General features: G+C 58.3%; 1 protein-coding gene across 3 annotated transcripts in view; it reads left to right on the top strand.

Moving 5' to 3' along the window:
• The first annotated feature begins 3,346 nt into the window (after positions 1-3,346).
• The window catches only part of GRAMD4 (GRAM domain containing 4), an 87,953-nt gene continuing 70,505 nt past the window's right edge, over positions 3,347-20,794 (top strand). For 2 of the 3 annotated variants that reach the window (XM_032261500.1, XM_032261501.1), the window contains exon 1: positions 3,348-3,486. In XM_032261500.1, coding sequence (XP_032117391.1) covers positions 3,458-3,486 — 29 coding nt within the window. In that variant the 5' untranslated portion in view covers positions 3,348-3,457. Of the gene's footprint in view, positions 3,487-20,794 lie in introns of all 3 variants that reach the window. The other variant, XM_032261499.1, reaches the window with a different exon arrangement.

Here is a 20,794-nt window from a genome sequence, read left to right as displayed (position 1 = left end):
GCCGCCTCCTCCCCGTGTCCTCATGTAGTTCCCGCTCTGTGTGTCTGTGTCCTCATCTCCTCCTCTTATGAGGACACATGTCCTACTGGGGGTGGGACGTAGAAATGAAAGTTCCCTTTCCTGTTAAATCATAAGTGTGCTAATAACTTTGTGAAGCCCTATCCTCTGTAGCTGTTAGACTGCCATGTTACAGGCACGTAGTCCATTCTGTGTCCTTGTACTTTTACCAAGATATCTGTGCTGGACGTGCTCACAGGCATGTCCCAGCTCTCCGTTGCTTTTACCTGTTTAGAAAAGTGTTAAGTTGTTAGCCAATCCAGATTTAGTTTAGATTGTGAGGTCTGGCTCCAGCCAACGGAGATCAGACCCAGCAGTGAGGACGACCCCAAATGCGTAAGGGATAAATGTGTGTGTTTTCCTTTGTTCATTGCACTCTCATGGCAAGATGGCTAACGAGGGTGCCCCTCCTGCAGTCCAGGAAGTAAACATTGTGATGCCGAAAGATACAGACGCTCAGTGCCGATTGTACTTTGTGGCACCGAGCGTCTATTTCCAACATCTGTTTCTAACACTGGGGTAGGGCCCACCTTCAGGGTCTCACTTACCTTCATGGCCTCTTTAAGGACCCTACCTTCAAATGCAATCACTTTGGGAGGTATGGGAGTTAGGACTTCAACAGATGAATTTGTCGGGGGGATACAATTTAGCCATAAATTGTAAATGGGCAAATGGGACGGCTATGAGGAGCCTCAGAGCAGGGTGGTGGGCACCCGGCAGTATCAAGCGCCTCCCTTTGGGGGTGTGGTCCATGTCTGTCCACCAGGCAGGGGCTCTGTCTGACTCTCCGTACAGCACCACATTTGGACCCGTCAAACAGGGACTGGGCACCCAGCAAATGTCTGGAGGGTGGACCGGATATGAGGGGCTAGGCATGCTGGGGCTGCCTGGCGTGGCTTCCCTCCGGCTCCTGCCTGCCCACTCGTAATCCTGGCTGTTCAGGAAATGAACATTCCTCAGGCACTTGCTCTGCCTCACGATGTCTGCTGTCGCCCCTTTTCTGTTGGGGTACTGCCTGCCCCAGCCCAAGTGGTTCAGATGGCACTGCCGGTCACAGCACCCTGGCCTCTGCCCCTGCAGCCCCCTCGGCTCCAGTGTGACACATGACCAAATGGGGCTGATGAGACTCCTTCCAGATTTGCTGGAAGGTGTGCGGCGGGAGGGGGTCCTCTTTGGGATCGCTGCTGTGAGGATGGAGGCTCTGTCTCCACAGGGAGAAGCAGAGAGGTTCAGAGATAAGAGGTGAGAAGGAGCTGGCGTCCTGCTGGCAGAGAGATCTCCACTGCTGCACCCAAACACACAGTTTGCCTTTCAGGCTTGACTGAGGTGAGTCATCTGTGCACAAAATGACCCTGACAATGACGCACAGCCTGGCCAAGCTCTTGAGGTGTGGGGACAGCAGCGAGGGGCTCACACAGGAAAGCCCTGGGCCTTTCCTCCCAGGAGCAGCTCACCTGTGCTGTTGGGGAGAGAGGAGAGCCCGGACAGTCAGCAGTGAAAACAACAGAAGTACGGCCGCAGTGCCAGAGGCAGGAGGTGGTGTCATGGGGCCCCGTCCTCCCCCAGAGCCTTGGCAGGTCAGGGTCTGGGGTCATTTCTGACCAGGCTGGCTCAGGAGGGCTTCCAGGAGTGGGCCGCTCTGCAGCTGAGCCTGGCAGGCTGGATAAAGTTAGTGTTGGGCTGGTACCCCTGGGAGGATATGGCCAGAGCAGGGAGCGGGAGGCAGGAAAGTAGAGCTTGTGTTTGGGAAAAACAAGTCCTGTTTCCCTGGAGGACAGAGATAAGGCAGGAAAGCCTCGAGGGTTTGGGCAGCAGGGGGTGGGGAGCCAGAGAGGTCTGGCGGTCAGGCCCGGAGCTGGATGGGGGCTCTGGGCACAACTGTGAGTCATCTTGGCCATCCTGGGGAGAGAGTCCTGCAGACAGCGCGCCATCTCGCCCTATGCTGCCTGCTGAGGCACAGGACAGACGCCGCTGTGCAGCCCCTGTGGATGCGCTGGATCTTTTGCCCTGAAATCACTGGGGGCCCCAGTTCTGCAGACAGGAACCTGAGCCTTGGAGAAATACAGCTGCCCTGAGTGCCTGCCTCAACCCAGGTCCATCAAGGCTGGGCCTGGAGGAGGATCAAAGAGGGACGCTGAATCTTGACCCAAGGAGCTTCAGGTGCATTTGAGCTGGGGCAGATCCAGTTCTGGAGTCTTTGGATTGAAAGGCTGGAGATGCCTGTAGGACTCCCAGGGTCAGTGGGTTGAGGGCAGCGCATTGGCACGGCAAGGGTGGGGCAGAGCACAGAGGACCCAGCCTGGGGAGAGGGAGGCAGAGAGGGCTGGGCAAAAACAGCCACCAGGCCTGTGTATTTTCTCCACTCCGGGTCTCCTCCGCCCTCCCACCCCAGCCTCCAGCAACAATCCTCCTGGGTAGGACGCCAGCGTGCTGCAGGGCGATCCCCTCTACCCCTTGGCTGAGCACTCTCCTGTGAGCTGGACAGCCTTGAAGCGGGGTGGTGGGTGGTTTCTTCTGGAGGGTCCAGCACCTGGGAGCAGGTGGGCTTAGAGTGCGTCCCCCGTACCGATGTCCTCCCCGGCAGGGTAGAGCCTGGGGAGATGCAGGGTCGTGGGGCGTGGGCAGTGGGGTATTCCTTGGATGAGAAAGGTGAGATTCAGAGAAAGGGTGGGCCCAGAGGTCCAGATCCTGGGGACAGACAGCACCCCGGGCACCCTGGGGTGGGCGCGCCAGGTACTGCGCGACTCTCGCGGGGTTCGTGCTGCGTCCCGTAACGCGCGGGCCGCAGGTCCAGCCCCCTGGGGCTGCGCTCGGGGCCCCGCGTGGCGGCCGGGGACGGGCATTTCCGCCCGGGACGCGGGTCTGCCCCGCAGCCCAGCCCCGACCCAGCTCCTGCGCGGCGGGCGGCCCCGCGGGGCGCGGGCGAGGCCACAGCAGCGTGCGTGCTCGTCCGCCCTGGCAGGCGCGGGGACGGCGTGGCCGTGGCCGGCGGCGGCCGCGCGTGCGCGTGGGTGCGAGCGGCGGGGGCGCACGTGGCCACCCAAACAAAGGCGGCGCCGCGTGACCGAGCTCGCGCGCGCGGACCCGCCGGGGGCAGGCGCGCCCCCGAGGACCCCGAGCCGGCCGCGGGTCGGGGGCGGGGCCGCGGCGGGGCGCGGGGCGCGGCCCCTTTAAGGCGAGCGCGGGGCGGGGCGGCGGCTGCGCAGCGGGGCGGGGGGCGCGCAGACTCCGCGCAGCGGGACGCGAACGCGCGACCTGGCGCCGCCGCCGCCGCCTCCGCGCTCGTGGCCGGGACCCGCGGGGCCGCCTCCTCCCGGCTCCCCGGCGCCGCTGGGCTCCCGGGCGGGCGGCAGGTGCAGCGCGGCCGGGCGGCCGGCGAGGGGGGCGCCGCGGCGGGTGGATGAGAGTTGGCCCCGATCTCCGCTCAGGGTAAGCGGCGCGCGCGGACGCCTCACGCCCGGCCCTGGTTGCCCCGCGGCCGCGCTCCCCCCGCCGCCGCCCGGGCCCCAGCCGGCGACCCTCGGAGCAGGGCCCCGCGCGGGCGCGCCCCGCACACGCCCCCGGGTCCCGCGCGTCACGGCCGCCCCCCGTGGGCACCGGCAGCGGCTGGTCCGGGTTCTGCCCGCCGGTCGGGGGACACGAGAGCGTCCCCGGGTTGCGGGGCCCGGACTACGGCGGGGGTCGCCCGACCGGGGTCACCGACGTGGGGCCACTGGAGGGGGACGGGACCGGCCCGGGCCCGCCAATGTCGCGCTGCGGATCCACTCCCGTGTGGGACGGGAGAGGAGGGGGGCGCCCCAGCCCCTGCTTCCCTAGAGACGACCTCGCCAAAAGTTGTGGGCGCTTATCCCCCGGATGCACCCCACTTTCTGCCCTGTCTCTTCTCCCTTTGTTTGGGACGTTGAGCTTGTGGGGCTCTCTGCTGGGGCGGGCTGGCACCTGGGCTGGAGCCCAGGCCCGTGCGCCTGCCAGAACGTGGGGTGCAGTGTGGCAACCCCGGCCTGAGGCCCCACAGGCCCAGAGCAGGACCTGCACCCCTGCCAGGCCCTGGACAAGGGAGGGAGGAGAGCCTGTTTGTTCGCAGCCGGGTGGGCTGGTGCCCTTGCCCTGTTGGCTTCCTGGCAGAAGGTGCAGCAGTGCCCCAGGGCCAAGTACACTTCTGCGGCTTTTGTCAACCCTGCATCTCCAGAGGTAGCAAAGATTCGGTTTGGGGGAGACGTTTTGCGGGATGGGGTTCCTTTCTTGCCTGCCTTGTGTGGGTTAGGGAGAAAATTCAGGGGTGTCTCTCCTACACACCCAAAATGAGATGTCTTAGTCCCAGCCCAGTGCAGCTCTGCCCTGGGGCTGGCTTTGGGGCTGGGCCTGTGGGGGAGGTCAGGGCCAGGGCTCTGTTGGCTCAGGAGTAGAGGACAGTGCTGAAGGAGGAGTCTGGGACTTGCCTCCCTCAACCCGCCTGCTCTGTGACCTTGGGCAAGGTAGTGAGCCTCCTGGGCCTCAGTTTCCTCACTAGCGAGTGGGGAGAGGCAGGTAGCAAGATCGAATGAGATAATGTGGGCCTCCCTCAGGCCAGGCTCGCCCTGGGTCAGAGGTCAGAATGGGCTTCGGAGGTCGGTCATGGCCTCTGCCCTGGGCAGCTGTGGCTGTGCCTGAAGTCTGTTTTCCTGACTTTGTGTCCCAGGCCCATTTGGGGACACACAGTCTGGCGGGGAGAGTGTGTTCAGTTGCTGCTCCTGCCTCGTGCTGGGGTGAAGCCACATTCCACTGTTGTTAGCTGGGACTCCCCACATGAGTGACCTCATTAAGCCTGCCCCTCCTTCCTGCCGCAGACCCCTCCGAAGACCCCTGCCTGGCCCAGGAAAGGGGCCCTGCTTTCTGCAGCACTTTGTGGTCCCAGGGCAGGGATCTCGATGCCCCACAGTCTTCACTGTGCTGGGCTCAGAGGGATATGCAGTTTGGTCCTGGAGCCTGGGAAGTCAGGCACCTGGGGTCTCAGTGGACCACCAGTCCTCTGCTCTGCCGCCCTTTCCTCTCAGCTGCCCCTGCGGCTGATGTGTGGTGTGGAGTGCGGCTGTCCCAGCCATGCAGCCTGGGGGCAGGCGGGGCCTGTCCTGTGATGTCTGTCTTGTACTCTGGAGAGCCATTTCCTGGAAACTACCCGGCAAAGTCTCAAAGTTGTGGTCTGTTTCGACATGGCCCTGGGAGGCTGTTTATTCTGGGTCTCCTGCTGAGGGAGGTGGAGGACCCTTCACTGCGAAAGAACCAGGTGGTCTCGCTCCAACCACCGGCCTTCGAGGCCTTGCCCTTAGCAGCCTCGTCTTAACCTGTGCAGCCCCGCGCCAGTGTCAGGTGACCTCTGCTCTCCGCTCTCCCGGGCTTCACCTTCACCAACTAGAAAACAAGGGAGGAGGATCAGAGCCGGTTTTCCTGAATCACCATTTCTGCTGTAGAATAGAATAGAATAGTGGTTCAGGCTCAATGAAAACAAAGTGCTATAGGAGTCTAGTGAGCCTCTGCTGCCAGGGAGGGCTGCCAGCCTGAGGCCTGTTTTCTCTTTGGAAGGAGGATCAGCAGTGTTACAGATGTTACGGAAACAGCAGCGCCTTACCTGACACGTCTTGGTGACATCTCTGTTATAGGAGGTCCTGGGGCCCCGATGGTCCCATAGTGTGATCTGTGTTAGTGATTGGTTGTGCCATCCATGTGCCCCCTCCCCTCCCTGGGGCCACATGAAGGTCCCTTCCAGCTCCCAGTGTTCCTCTGTTTGGGTATGTCTCTGGTAGATGAATCCACTGGGCTTTGTTTGGCAGTGGAGTTCCAGTCTGGGTCTGCCATGGCCCTGGTCAGGGGCTCATTTTAGGAGGCTTCCCCGTATGCGGGCCTCTGTGTGTCAGATTTTGGGGCTCCTGCCTAGTGGCCACGGTGGGGACTTGAGCAGTTCCACAGCTGCTGCTGTTATGGGCGTGTACTGGCTGGGTGGCCTGGTCGCCCCTGCCTGAGTTTCTGCCTCCTCCCCTGCCAGGTGGCCTGAGAGGCTGCTGCCTGGCCTCTTTAGGGGAAAGGAGACTGTCTCTGCAGAAATCTCTGACAGAAATTGGCGGGGAATTGAAGGAGAGAAACCATGGCCGGGCACAGTGAGTAGCAGGTGGAAGGCAGGGGTGCTCGCTGGGAAGCAGCGCCTCTTGCCTGGCTTGGAGATGGGTACCTGCTGGGGTGCCTCCGAGGCCAAGTAGACCACTCAAAAATGCTTTTGAAGTTTGGGCATCCTGCAAGCTGGCTTGGGGTCCCTTTGGCAACGCGGTGAGTTTTAGATCTGCCTTTTCTTTGGCTTTTGGTGTCACCGCAATGGTCCTGAAAATGCTGCTTGTGAAGGAGTAAAGTTCAAGTCCTCCACAGTCAGGTGTGGCTAGGGAGTCTGGGAGGAGGCCTGGGTCTCCCAAGGGGACGGTTGTGTGAACGGAGAGTCACAGGCCTAACCCAGCCCAGCGGTTGGGGCCCAGGGCAGCCTGTCACCTGCTTGGAGCCGTTGGCAGCTGGGGAAATATAATAGTTTAACCTGAGAACTTAAACGTGGCTCACTCAGACCTCTCACAGTTGGAGACGGCGCAAGAAAATGTGGGTTTGGCTGGCACGGTGGCTCATGCCTGTAATCCCAGCAATTTGGGAGGCCCGGGTGGGCAGATCGCCTGAGGTCAGGAGTTTGAGACCAGCCTCACCAACATGGTGAAACTCTGTCTCTACTAAAAATATAAAAAATTAGCTGGACATGGTGGCGCGTGCCTGTGATCCCAGCTTCTTGGGAGGTTGAGGCAGGAGAATCACTTGAACCCTCGAAGTGGAGGTTGCGGTGATCCAGGATTGCGACATTGCACTCCAGCCTGGGCAACAAGAGCAAAACTCCATCTCAAAAAAAAGAAAGAAACAAAACTTGGGTTTCCCTAATTAGAGAAAGCCCTGTTGTTTTTGCCTTTGGTGTCTCTGAGTATGGCCCATACAGAAGGCCTGGGCGGACACTTTGGGCTGGTAACTCACCACTGATGACAGTCCCGTCTAAAGGGCTTCTGTTCTGATTGTTTGGCTTTCGAGTTATAATCTAGGGTTGTGATTATGTTTAAGCCCTGTGTTTAAAGTCCCCTGTGGTTACACGGGAAGGCAGGAAGTACCGGCCTATCAAAAACATAATAGCAGTAGAAATCACTCATTCTGCACAGCAGGCCTGCGCTGAGTGTTTGACACAAATTGTCTCACGAAGTCCTCAGAGCATCCGGCTTCATCCCATTTTACAGATAAGGAAACTGAGGCACAGGGAGGCGGTGCAGCTTGTCTGAGTCCCCAGTTAGCTCCTGAGCAGAGCTGGGATTTGCACGTGGGTCGTTTGGCTCTAAAGGCTGTGCTCGTAAACACTGCAGGCCTTCTGCCTTCCTAATAAACCTCCTGTAAGGGGGATTTCGTGAGAGAAATATAAGCAATAAACTTGAAGTCGTGATGAGACTTCTCTCTTTGCTGTCACACATGCAGGAAATAGCAAGATGTGGACAGCACGTCCTGCCCGGGCCAGGCAGCCCTCTAAGCCTGTTACACGATGGATTTTCATAACAGCTGGAGGTAGGGGCTCTTGTTAGCCGAGCCTCACACAGGAGGAAGCCCCACAGAGCCGGCCGCTTGGCAGTTCCCCAGGGCCACAGGTTGGTGCGTGGTAGAGGTGGGTTTGGACCAGTGGGTTGGGCTGCTAACCTGTGCCCCATATGCATGGGGGTTAGGTGGAGAGCACTCTTGATCTTGCTGCTTTGTGTTCTTGGGCAAGACCCTAACCTCTCTGGGCCTCAGTTTGGTCACCTGTAAACGAAGACCTTGGCTTAGGGTATGGGAGGCTCTGGCCTGAAGTGGCTGTATCGTACCACCTCCCACAGGGAGACCCAGATGGGTGGGGAGGCCTGGCTGCCACTTCCCTAGAGGAGGCAGGTCTGCTGGGGAGCAGCGCTGGGGCTTTGGTTGGGGCTGGGTGGGACTGGGTGGGGCTGGGTGGGGAGGCCATGGGTGGTTCAAGAGCAAGGGCTTCTGGGATGCACTTGGCAGTGGCCCCATCACTGCCCTCTGTGAAGCAAGGTCCGAGGAGGCAGAGCATGGGGGTACTAGGAAGCCATGAAGCCCTGTGCTGGGTGAATCATTCTTGTCCCTGGCGAACAGGAGGGACAAGAGACTCTGTTCGGGACCCCTGTGCCACCAGACTCCTGAGAAGCTGCAGTGGGAGAAACTGAATGCTGGGCAGTGAGTGGTTAGGAGGCCCCAGGAAACGGCCCGGCCTCTCTCTGACGGTTCCCGTGTGGGCCGTTCTGGGACGGTGGGCTCCTAGCTCTGGCATCTCCCTGTTCCACGTCCCCTCGCCTGGGAGGCCGTCCCTCTGCCGTCGCTGCTCGCCTTGTCCTGTGGTTCTGGTTGTCTTTGTCTACTGTTTGCCACGCTTCCCTTCTAGAAGGTGGGATCCTGAAATTAGGGTTCCCTGCTCGTGTCCAGTGACCTGGAGTGGCACCTTGTAGCGCTTGGTATCCTGGGACCCTGGCTCAGGGCGGAGCTGGGCTGTGGAGTGGGGTGGGGCCAGGGGCCAGGCTGGGAATGAGTGCATTTGTTCCTCACTCTTGGTGTTGGCCTTGGCCACCTGGCTGAGGTGTGTTTGTCAGTCTTTATTGAGGTGTAATTCACACACCATCCAACACACTCATTAAAGTGCACAGTTCACGGACTTCTCATACATTCACCAAGCTGTGCAGCCATCACCACAGTTGAAACTGAAACAGGGACCTGGGCCCTCTAGACGCTGTAGGCACGCTCTGGACCCTTCCTCCCACCCCTGTGCCCAGCCTTCTCTTTCTGTCCCTCTCATTTATCTCCTCTGGGCAATTCATACAGAGGCACTCAGACCACCTGTGGCCTCTGGCGTCGGCGTCCCCAACTCCGCGTGGATGTGTTTTCATCTGTGCTGTCACATGCAGTGGCCGAGCTGGGTGTGGTGCCCCTCCTAGAGTGTGGCACCTCTTCCCTGCCCCTGGACCACCTTTGTCAGGATGCTTGGAGGGCTCGCCTTGCCTCCTAAGTGTTGGTTTGGCTGATGTAGAGCTCTTTACCGTGTGCAGGGCACCGCGTGCCATTTCACGTCTCATACGTTTCCATCCTTGCCATTCATGTGAACTGTACTCAGCTGCCTCCAGGAAGCCTTCAGGGCCTTCCCACTCTCTCGGGGTTTGGCTTTTGGCCCCCTGCCCCTGTGCTGACAGCCTGCTGTGGTTGTCCGTTTACCTGCCTGTCTTCTGAGCTCCTAGAGGGCTTTTCCTCTCGTGCCTGGAGTCACTGGGGACAGCATCTGTCAGGTGTGTGGGGGGCAAATGGCTGCAGATGAGGATGCTTGTGGGCTGGGCCCCATGCACGCGGCTCTCACGGACTTCACCAGTTATCCCGTAGCCCACTGTTGTTGTCCGTGGGCCATCCTTCCATTGTTGTACGTGTATGTCATAGAATCTCCAGGCTTTTACTCTGCGTCCTCTTGGGCACCTGGGGCAGGGTTTGGCTGTGAGTGTTCATAGGTGCTCAGGTAGAGCTGGGGAGTGAGCCCGGAGCCTGTGTCCCCCCATCCTGAGTTTTTGTTTTTAATAGTGTGTGTGTGTGTGTGTGTGTGTGTATTTTTTTGAGATGGAGTTTTGCTCTTGTCACCCAGGCTGGAATGCAATGGTGTGATCTTGGCTCACTGCGGCCTCTGCCTCCCAGGTTCAAGTGATTGTCCTGCCTCAGCCTTCTGAGTAGCTGGGATTACGAGTGCCCACCACCATATCCGGCTAATTTTTGCATTTTTAGTAGAGACGGGGTTTCACCATGTTGACCAGGCTGGTCTCGAACTCCTGACCTCAGGTGATCCACCCACCTTGGCCTCTCACAGTGCTGGGATTATAGGCATGAGCCACTGCACCCAGCCAATAACTCTATTTTTTTTTTTTTTTGAGAGGAAGTCTCACTCTGTCACACAGGCTGGAGTGCAGTGGCATGATTTCGGCTCACTGCAACCTCTGCCTCCCGGGTTCAGGTTTGAGCAGTTCTCCTGCCTGAGCCTCCTGAGTAGCTGGGATTACAGGTGCATCCCACCACACCCGGCTAACTTCTGCATTTTTAGTAGAGACGGGTTTCACCATGTTGGTCAGGCTGCTCTCGAACTACTGATCTCGTGATCCACTCGCCTCAGCCTCCCTAAGTGCTGGGATTACAGGCATGAGCCACTACCCCGGCCAACTCTATTTTTAAAAAACTGTTGCAGATTTATAGAAAAATTGCAGAGATAATACAGACCTTCCAAATTATCCTTGCCAACCTTTGCAGTCTGTCCTGTGATGAACATCTTACTTCAGTGGGATAGTTTGTTAAAATCCGTGGACCAATATCGGTACATTGTGATCAGCTGAAGTACATAGGGCGTTCAGATTCCTTAGCTTTCACCTCGTATCCTTTTTCTGTTCCAAGACTGCATGTTGGGTCCCAGAGACATTTAGGTGTCATGTCTCCGTAAGCTCATCTTGGCTGTGACAGCTTCTCAGACTTTTCTTAGTTTTGATGACTCTGACAGTCTTACGAAATAGTAGGTATATTGTGGGATCTCCATCCATAGGAATTTGTCTGTTTGGACAATTGGAATTCCTCTGTTGGAATTTGGATGTGTTTCTCACGGTGAGACTGGGGTGCCAGCTTAGCAGCGGGAGGAAGGACTTCCTGCTAAGGGGCACGGTTACCACATCACGCCAGGCGCATGTCATCCACGTGACCCACGGCTGCTGGTGTTGACTTGGCTACCTGGCTGAGGTGTGTTTGTCAGGCATCTTCGCAGGGGTTCTTGTGTCTCCTCCCTCCAGTTCTGTTGCCTTGGGAAGAGGCCACTACACCCAGCCACACTTAAAGGCTGGGGAGTCACGCCCACTTCCTTGAGGGAAGAGTGGCTGTGTCACTGACGTGGCAATCTTCTGCAGTGGGGGTCTGCCTCTTCTGCCCATTTATGAGTTTATGCAGCCCCTTCTCCAGGGAGCCCGGGTTCCTTTTACTGGAGAGCAGAATCGGAAACCAAGATCCAGGTAGCAGGTGCGCTCATTACTCCTGGGGTGTCGTTGCTTCCAGGCCCTCAGCTGACAGCAAGGAAATGCATGCGTGAGCTCATGTACATGTATTTTCCTGTCTCTACCTGCGTCCGTGTGTAGCCTCCTGTTCTGTGCTGAGTGTGGTGCGAGTTCACACTGGCCATGCACATGTGAGTTAACGCACATGTATGTACATGTCTCTGCCTGCCTCCACGTGGAGCCTCCTGTACCTGTATTGAGTGAAGCGTGAGTTCACACTGCTGATGAACTTTGATCCGGCGCCTACATGGATCTTTCTGGTCTCCTTTCTTGCTGATCAATACATGTCTATTCCAGCAGCAGGAAGCCAGACTCCCGCCACTTGCCACCCATCTTAGCATAATCTTAGTCCCGGTGTGTCTGCATAGTGGGACTGGAGTTGTTAGTGGGACCCCTTGGCCTTGAGCCCGGGCTCCTGGTGTGCTGTTGCCGCACGGCTGGCCGCCTGGGACTGGGGAGGGGCCGCCATCTCCCCAATATAGTTCCATGACTTGGAGGAAGACGGGAGGGAGGCTGCAGGAGAACCGGGGACTTCCCTGCTGTGCGTAGTCAGCCCGGCTTTGCGGCACGGGCACGGGCTTGGCATTGCTTTGAGACCTAAAAGTGGGGCTGACTTAGAACACATCCCGGAGTCTGGCCTCCTCAGGCAAGGAGGAGAGAGGCAGCCGGCGGGATGCTTTAGAGTTCAGACAGATCTCCGACTCCATCCTGGCCAGGTCTATCCCCTCTCCACCTCTGAACTTGTCACCCTGGCAGGGGACAGCCTTTGAAAAGATCTACAGAGCCGCATCTGCTGGCCTTTTTGCTAAGCGTCTTTCATGCAGGAATGCTTCAGGCCCTCGCAGAAGTTTTGGGAAAACAGAGAACCAGCAGTGACTCCCTGTCTGCTGGTTTGTCCGTGGTCTTTTCTAGGCAGCATTTTGGGGATCTGCGTGGAGCCTGTCTTGTTTCTTGATGTTGGGTTAACTTTGGCCCTAGACGCAGGAAGGCCCCGGTCACAGCACCCCAAGGCCCTTACCTGGAAGACAAGACACTCACCTTTGTGTTCGGTGGCCCCATGAGGGGTGCCGGCCGCTTACGACCTGTCCCGGGCACCTGAGTGCCTTCAGGACACACATGGTGGGAGGGAGCCTCTGGGAGTGGGCCGGTAAAGAGAGCCTGCTCTGTGCGATGGGGAGGGGACTGACAGCGGGGAGGAAGAGACAAGGAGGGCTCCCTGGAGGAATGAGGGAGGGGCACAGGAGCCCTTTGTAGGACGTGGAAGTGGGGATGGCTTGGGACCAGGCTAGGGCTGGCGTGGGGGCCTCTCAGGTCAGCTTGTTAAAGGTCAGCCTCTGTGCAAGGCTCCTGGAGACCCACTCAGCATGTGCCTGCAGCTCCTCTGGGGCCAGGACTGGGGTTCCAGCCACATGTTAGGTGCAGTGGGATACCTGACTCCTTGTTTTACACAACTCCGAGGGCACCTGGGACCTGTGCCCACTGAAGGCCCTAGTCTCTGTGCTATAGGGCTAGGACCTCCCACAACCCCGTTTCCCCAACCCTATGGGGTGTGTCTGAGGAAGGAGGTGGAACTGGCCTGGCTCCCCCATTCTGGGGCCTGGAGCAGAGCACAGGAGCCAGGGCTACCCTGGGCTGGGGATGCTGGCATTCCTGGGGATGCAACTTGGGGGCTGGTCCACTCGCCTGGCCATGCCCCCACCTGGGGCCCACTTGCTGCCTTCCCTCTTGACCATGTCTCCCTACTTGCCCTGGCTCCTCCCCACCACCCCATGGCCCCACCCAATCCTCGCTGGGCCCCATTGGCTCCTCCCTGCTTTCTGGGTTGAGATTTGTGGGCTGGCTCAGTCTGGTGCGATGGTCAAAGGCAAAATTTGCCGGGTAACGCTGGCCCGGCGGGGCTCTGTCCTCTCTGGTTACAGAGCTCTGCTGTGGCTGAAATGCTGGTGGGGTCTCAGCTTCTCAGGGTGACTGGCTGCTGCCCCTCCTGGGACATGAGTTGAGGGGAGCCCCTGCCTGTCTGCTGGGGAAAGTGGTGCTGGGGTGAGCCTGGTCTGAGCAGTGAGGCCTGCAGGGTCCTCCATCTTCCTGCCCTGCGGCCGACGAGGAGGGAGCCGAGGCCTTGCAGTCCCAGGGCACTCCGGACCTGGATGGGCAGAGGTAGGAAGGTGTTTATTGACCTTGGCCCCTGGGTGGGGAGTTTGGTGTTTCAAACTCTGAAGCAGGGTGGGGCACAGTGGCTCACGCCTGTAATCCCAGCACTTTGGGAGGCTGAGGTGGGCAGATCTTGAGGTCAGGAGTTAGATACCAGCCCGGCCAATATGGTAAAACCCCGTCTCTACTAAAAATATAAAAAATTAGCTGGGTATGGCGGTATGCACCCTGTAGTCCCAGCTGCCTGGGAGGTTGGGGCATGAGAATCGCTTGAACCCAGGAGGTGGTGGTTGCAGAGAGCTGAGATCGCACCACTGCACTCCAGCCTGGCAACAGGGGGAGAGTCCGTCTCAAAAAAAAACAAAAACCAAAGCACTGTGAAGCAATACGCACACCCCATCAGTGTCCCAGAACCCGGCCTCTCACCCAGGAAGAACTGGGCTGTAACTAGCCCGTGGCACTGGGCACAGCCCACGCTGGCAGCCACAACTTCCTGGAGTGCTTTACCAGTGCGTGCGCCCAGGGGCTCTTGTTTTACATAGAATCCGAATGAGGTGGATGGAACCCTGGCCGGGGGGAGCCCTCAGCTGACAGCAGGAGTGGACCCCAAGAGAGTGGAGGCCCCTGTGGTCTGGAGCATGTGTGCCCGCTGGGCTGTGATGAGCCAGTGATCTGGGGTTCCAGAGTAGAAGGTGACGTTGTGTCCCCAGCCACTGCTAGGACCACAGCGAGGTGCGTGAATCATTTCACAAGTTCTCCACCCAAGAAGTGAAACTGTCAGGTTTAGGTGTGTGGGGGAGTGAAGGGGAAGGCAGTTCCAAAAGCCCAGCGGTCCAGAGTGACGCCGGCCATCAGCTCTGGGAAGTGGAGGCCCTTTGGGGGCCTGTTCCAGCGTCATTGCCCAGGTTGGTTTCTGTAGCCCTTTTCTTCCAACTAGGGGGATAGTCAGGGGTCTGACAAAGGCTCGAGCAGGACGGCCTCCCCCAGCAGCGTGCCAGGCAGGCGGCCCAGGCCAGGGCAGGGGGTCAGCAGGCTGGACGGGGGCCAGTGGGCTGGACGGGGGTCAGCGGGTGGCGGCTCCATCCTGTCCTGTCCTGTCCTGTCCTGCGGGAGGAACCTAGGCAGGTACGCTCAGCCAACCCCAGCTCAGGAGGGAGGGACTCAGAGGCACTGGCCCCAGGTAGGATTGAAACGGGTGTAATTGACTGGTGGTGGTTGCTGGCCCCCGGAGCCTGACCACCTGGTGGAGGTGGCAGATGTTTGGTGGGGAGGAAGTGAAACAGGCGTGTGCCCCGGAAGCCCGGACATTGGGGCGGAGCTGCAGGAGGATGATACAGGGCCCCTGTTCCTCCCCCGACTGGGCAGATGAACTCACCTTACAGGATGGCTGGCAAAAGGCCTGGGGGGTGAGGGGGCCAGGGCCTGGTCTGTAGGGGCACAGACAGGGAGGGAGTGGGTGACATCTACTTGAGAACTGCTGGGGTCAGGCGGGACAGGCAGCTCCACAGGACTCCATCAGGGCTGGGGCTGTCCCAGAGTCTTTCTCTCAACCCGACATCAAGAGCTGTGACTCAGGGTGGGCGGGCACTGGGGAGCCAGCCCCAGCCACGCCCATCTGTTGTCAGAACCTAGGAGCATGGAACCCCGGTGACTGCCCAGCGTCCCCTACAACTCGATGGGTGAGGAGGCGGTGGGTCAGCAGGGGCAGAGTCAGGGCCACACACCTCCATCCCTGTCTGCCTATCCATCTTCCATCCCTTCAGGCAGCATCACGCAAGGGCAGGGAGGTGGCAGGCCTGCTGAGCTCTGTATGGATGCGGGGCAGCCCCAGTGGCTTGTGCTGGGCGAGTGCCATTTATATTGGTATCTGCAGAGTGGGCCAAACCACTACAGAGGGCAGAAGGGGAGCTGTGGCCTCTGGCCAGCCACAGTCTAAGCTTTCAAAAGGCCCCACCCTGGTCCCTCACAGTCTTAGCCATCAGTTGCCTTTGGAGAATGAGCAATCTGAAGATGTTCCTGGTTGGGGGGCAGGGGTGGCCAGTGTTCCTGGGTCTGCAGGGTGCCACCCTTTCCTCTGTCCTCCTTCCCAGGCCTGCCCCGGGAGCCCCGGCCCCTCCCTCTCCATTCCCGCCCTCTCATCCCCCGAGATCTTTAGGCTCCCTTTACACAGGTCTGGAGACCCCACGTCTGCACCAGCTGCTGGGCTGCCTGGACAGCCCTGTGCCCTGGTGCCTCCTGCATCCAGAGGGGCTGATGAGCTGGGAATCTGGCTGTGACTGCTCTGGAGCCACATGGATGGCTGTCGGCCAAGATTCCTCTTGGTAGGGGCTTTCATTGGGGAGCTGGGGGAAGATGGCTGGTGGGTGGGATTCGGGAGTACTGGGGACCTCTCCCAGTGCTGGGAGATCGAGGCTGCAGTGAGCTGTGATAGCCCCTGCACTCCAGCCTGTGCGACAGAGTGAGACCTTGTCTCTAATGCATCAGAAAATTGGGGTTCGTTGGTCTCGACAGATTTACCAAATTCATTTGGACGAATTTACTGAAGCTCCATGAGGCAGAGGCCAGGGGATGTTGCTGAAGTCCTAGGCTGTGTCCCTGAGAAAGGCCACCTCCTGCACTCTACAGTTAGCCGTGCCCACGGATAGTCAGAAAGGGTCCATGGCATCAATGGAACCTTGGGGCCCAGCCCAGGACTGGTGTGTCCCCTCCTGTGCCAGCAGGCTCCATGCAGCAAGGCCCTCTCGCTTGCCGCCAGGTCCCTGCACTTGTCGAGGGCATCATGGAAGCAAGTGTGTGTTTTTAAATAATTGACTACATAATTGTATGATTAAGCATATCAGAGCTGGATCGGTGGTGTGTGCCTGTGCCCCCAGCTCCTTGGGAGGCTAAGGCAGGAGGATCCCTGGAGCCCAGGAGTTTGAAGCCAGCCTGGGAAACATGAGGAGACCCTGTTTAAAAAAAACAAAAAAGAATGAAGTAGAATGAAGTGAGTTGTTTGCACTGAGTCATGGCGAGGAAGGTGAGGAAGCCCCACTGGGCTGTGCTGTGAACTGTCGTTCGCAGCTGGGAGGGGCTCTATTCAGTTTCTCTCCTGAATGTTTTCACTGTTCGGGCTGCATCAGACCAGGGAGGAACCACATCCTCTACGCCTGCAGAAGCAGATTTCTCTCCCAGGAGTCTTGGAGTTCTGTGGCCACATTTATGGTGACCAGCCCTGCAAGGGGCTCTCTGGGCCCCAGTGTCGGCTGATTTGTGGGCTGCTGGCTGCCCGCCTTGCTTTCTACATGGAGACATTGACTCTGCTGCACTGAGTTGAAAGAATTTTGGCAATAAAAATTGCCTGTATGACCTATTTATAAAGTATTCCAGAATCACTTACATGAATATTTTGTCCTAAATTCTATATAATTAGAAGACATAAACCCCACATTGTGATTATTTTGGTTCACCAACATAACCTAAATTAGAACTCTCCATGCGGGCTTTCAAAAAAGAAAGCATTTGAACAAAAACATAAAAGGAATTGATTTTATCCACACGGTTCTCAAATACTTGAGAATAACGTGTTTGTGTAAGTAACATCGAAACCTTGTTCACTCTGTTATTTGATTTGCAGACCTTTTCTCTCTACCAAAAGCAGAAAGGTAAATCGTACTGAAACGCCGAAAAAGTCCCAAGTTCAGACTCTGAGGCCTGCTGAACCGTCACAGGATTCTCGCCTGCCTGCTTCCTTCTCCCCAGAACCTTATGTTCAGCAGAAGTTGCTCGCGGGTGGCCCTTTTTGCAGGTGGTCTTGACGAGAGGCATTCCCGTTTCTGCAGCTGGGCAGGGAAGGGGATTTGTTGTTCTTGACCATTTGGCAGGTGTTCTCTGAGTGCCTCTCCTCCGCTGGGCCCGCCACATGAGAGGGCACGTGGGACCCCCTCAGCCTTGCCACAGGGCCCACCCAGAGTCCCATGGCAGGCAGGCAGAGGGGCCAGCGCTGCACTAAGTGACTTCCTACCTCACGCTGCTCAGTGCTAGGGCAGCCTTCTAAGGGAGGCTTGTGGGCTGAGTCCTCTTCCCTTTTCATCTTTTGGGCGTCTGGGGCATTGAATGGGACACGTCATAGGCCTGGGGCCTGTGCTGCTGCCCTGGGTCTGTGCATGGTCCTCTTGGGTCTATTTTCATTATTTTTATTTATTTATTTATTTATTTGAGATGGAGTCTTGCTGTGTCACCTAGGCTGGAGTGTAGTGGCATGATCTCTGCCCGCTGCAACCTCTGCCTCCCGGGTTCAAGCGATTCTCCTGCCTCAGCCTTCTAAGTAGCTGGGATTACAGGTGTAAACCACCTCACCCGGCCATATTGTCATTATTTTTAATCATATAATGGGAATCTCTGGGCTCACCGTCAAGCAGAAGCCAGCCTTGATACCCAGCATCCCGCCAGCCACTCCCCAGCTGCCCACGCCTGGCTCCTGCCCCAGCTCTGTGTGTCCTGTGCTCTCCCTTCCCTTTCTCCCTGTACACACCTTTCCCTGCCCAGGTCCACACTGTCACCTGCCATAGCTCCGCCCACAGGCCATACCTGCCTGGCGGGCCCCTCCTCCCTGCCCCTGTTTTTGTGGAGGGACAGGTGGAAGTGGGCGGGTGGGGTGGGAGATGATAGAGAAAGAGCATTCTAGGCCAGGGCAGGAATGCAAGCACATGGGTGTGAGAGGCCAGGCGTGTTCAGTGATCCTTGGCATTTATGGGGTGGTGGGGGCAGTGGCCAGAGGAGGGTTAGGGTAGGGGGAGGCTTCTGGCCCTCTAGGGGGCCCTTGGTAGAGGAAGGAGCATTGCCTGTGGGTGGTGAGGGACCTCTGGTGTGGGGGAGGCAGCTGTTTCAGGAGGTTTCAGGTACAGAGATGTTCAGGGGTTAAAGTGGAGCTTGGTCTCAGACAGTTGGCCCTGGCATCTGTCCTGCCCTGGGGTCCGGGAGGGCTGGGCTGGAGATGGAGGCTGGGACCATCCTGGTCCCGGGCGGGCGAGGTGGCAGCTCTTGGGAGGGAGGGGAGGGTTGGTGCCCTGCAAGCCCGGGGGGAGGGGTGGGGCGGAGCTGGGCCGGGGGTGGGGAGGGGCACCCTGCGTGTTCTGAAGTGCATCGCAGCGCCTCCAACCTGGCCAACACGGGTTTTGCCGTCTGTGGTTTGCCTCTCCTGTGTCCACTGCTGGCCACCAGTGCGTTGGGACCTGGGCCTTCTGACTGTAGCCGGTTTGTTTCTGCTGCTGAGTGCAGCTCAGTCATCATGGTACCTGCTGTGCCTGCCTCCTGCGGACGTCGTGGCTTGGTCGGAAGGCAAAGCAGCTGGGAAGTGGGGTCCAGACCCCAGCCCCGCATGCGACGGGCTTGGGAGAGGGTGCCCTTCCCTGGGAGAAACACAGGGTTGGGGAGGTAAAGTCAGTGCCAGGTGCCCAAGAAGGGCATGTTTTGAATCCCAGGGTGGGCATGGGAACTAACTTCAGATGGAGACTGTGAGATGCAGTAGGTCTCCATGCGGAAGGGTTCTGGAACGATCCAGGTGGGGACATGGGGGAGACTGGCCACTGGGACAGGTGTTTAACTTGGCTGCTTCTGGAGGTGCTCTCTCTTCTGACTCTGTTTTCCTGGGTTGTGAGTCTCCCTTTAATGCCACACAGAGGTCCCCCACCCACAGGACTCTCATCCTGCAGCCCATGGCCTGGCCTGTGTCTGGAAAGGGAAGGTGGGGTCCTGATATTCTGGGCCTGGTGGTCAGTAGGGGCATGGGGTGCAGAGGTGAGAGGATTGCACATTTTAACAGGCTCCCCTGAAGGCAGCTCAGCCCTAGGTGAGGTTGGCTCTGGACACACCCATGGGAGACCCCTCTTCCTGCCCTGACCCTTCTGGGCGCCCCCCACAGCCCTCAGAACAGCTTTTCCAGCTGCCCCTCCGAATCATTGCAGGGACCCCTGTGGACAATCAGGGGGTCAAGATGTGAACACCCAGAGAACCACAAGCCCAGGCCACACAGGCAGGTGACCACATGGGCAGGTGAGCACCCCATCTGGCAGGTGCCACGGTGATACATAACTTGTCCAGATCCCAGAGCTGGCCGCTAAGCGGGGTCCCCAGGTCCCCGGCCTTAACGCCCAGCACTGTTTCTGTACCTCGATCACCTTCCCAGTTCACCCAGGGAGGCTGAGGAGCGGGAGCTGCTGTCCTGGTGGAACGGGCAGCCAGACCCTGGACGCTCTCCGTGCTGGAAGCATTACTTCAGCATATTAGGATGGGTTCACTTTCTCATAATTCACTCTGTAGACACATTGTTGGAATCACTGTGCATAGTTCTGGATCCCCACCATGACGGGAGGCCAGGGCTGCCTGCTGCGGCTTCTCTGCTGCCTGGATTGACCACGAGGACAAGGACTAGCTGGGCCCAGCCCCCGCTTCCCGTGGATTAGGGACTCTGGTTGCCGGCTCGTGCCATCGGGGCTGGAGTCTCACTGGTAAAATCACATTTATGAGGCTGAGAGCCATCAGTTTCCACAGATGTAAGTGTGGCCAGGATGACAGATGTCCCTGGCAGCCTGTTCTGCAGAGTCCTGCAGGGGACTCCAGGGCTGTCTGGCCACAGGCCCGAAGTCCTTGTCACCATCCCTCTGTGGCTGGGTGCCAGTGCCTCCTGGGCTATTGAGTGCTTGACAAGGGACTCGTATGGTCTCTCTCTTCTCAGATGAACCAGTTGATAGAATTCTGTTTCCTTTCGGAATTTAGAGATTAGGCGTCTTCTTCTTTTTTTTTTTTTTTTTTGAGACAGTCTCATGCGATCTGTCGCCCAGGCTGGAGTGCATTGGCACAATCTCACAATCTCAGTTCACTGCAACCTCCACCCATCGAGTTCAAGCAATTCTCCTGCCACAGTCTCCTGAGTAGCTGAGACTACAGGTGTGTGCCACCATACCCAGTTAATTTTTGTATTTTTAACAGAGGTGGGGTTTCACCATGTTGGCCAGGCTGGTCTTGAACTCCTGACCTTAGGAGATCCACCAGCCTTGGCTTCCCAAAGTGCTGGGATTACAGGCATGAGCCTCCATGCTGGCTGAGATTAGGCTTTCACAGCAGCATTCGTTTGCCGTCTTGGGGCCTTTTTTCCACCTGTCACAGAGGCCTCCAGTCCTTTGCGGAGCTTGGACAGCTACAGGGCTGGCTCAGCTGCCATCTCCAGGTGAGCCACCCTCCAGCCTCCAGGCAAGCCGCCCTTCTCAGCGCCCATCCATCCGTCAGCCTGCTCGACTGGTTGAGCCAGGTCTCCACGCCTGCTTTCGCTAAGTCCTGCCCTCCCCTGGGAATCTGCAGCCAGACCTTTGGGTCTTTTGACTTGGAGGACGGTGAAGTGGCTCCAGCAGGAAGGAGAGGTTTTCTTGGCTGCTGGAGCCTTGCAGGTGCCAGGTGCGGGCCCT

The sequence above is a fragment of the Sapajus apella genome, unplaced genomic scaffold (assembly GCF_009761245.1).
Source record: "Sapajus apella isolate SASKATOON/1434 unplaced genomic scaffold, GSC_monkey_1.0 scaffold123, whole genome shotgun sequence".
Lineage (NCBI taxonomy): Eukaryota > Metazoa > Chordata > Mammalia > Primates > Cebidae > Sapajus > Sapajus apella.
The sequence above is the reverse complement of the archived record's forward strand: the minus strand, read 5'-3'. Positions and strand labels throughout refer to the sequence as shown.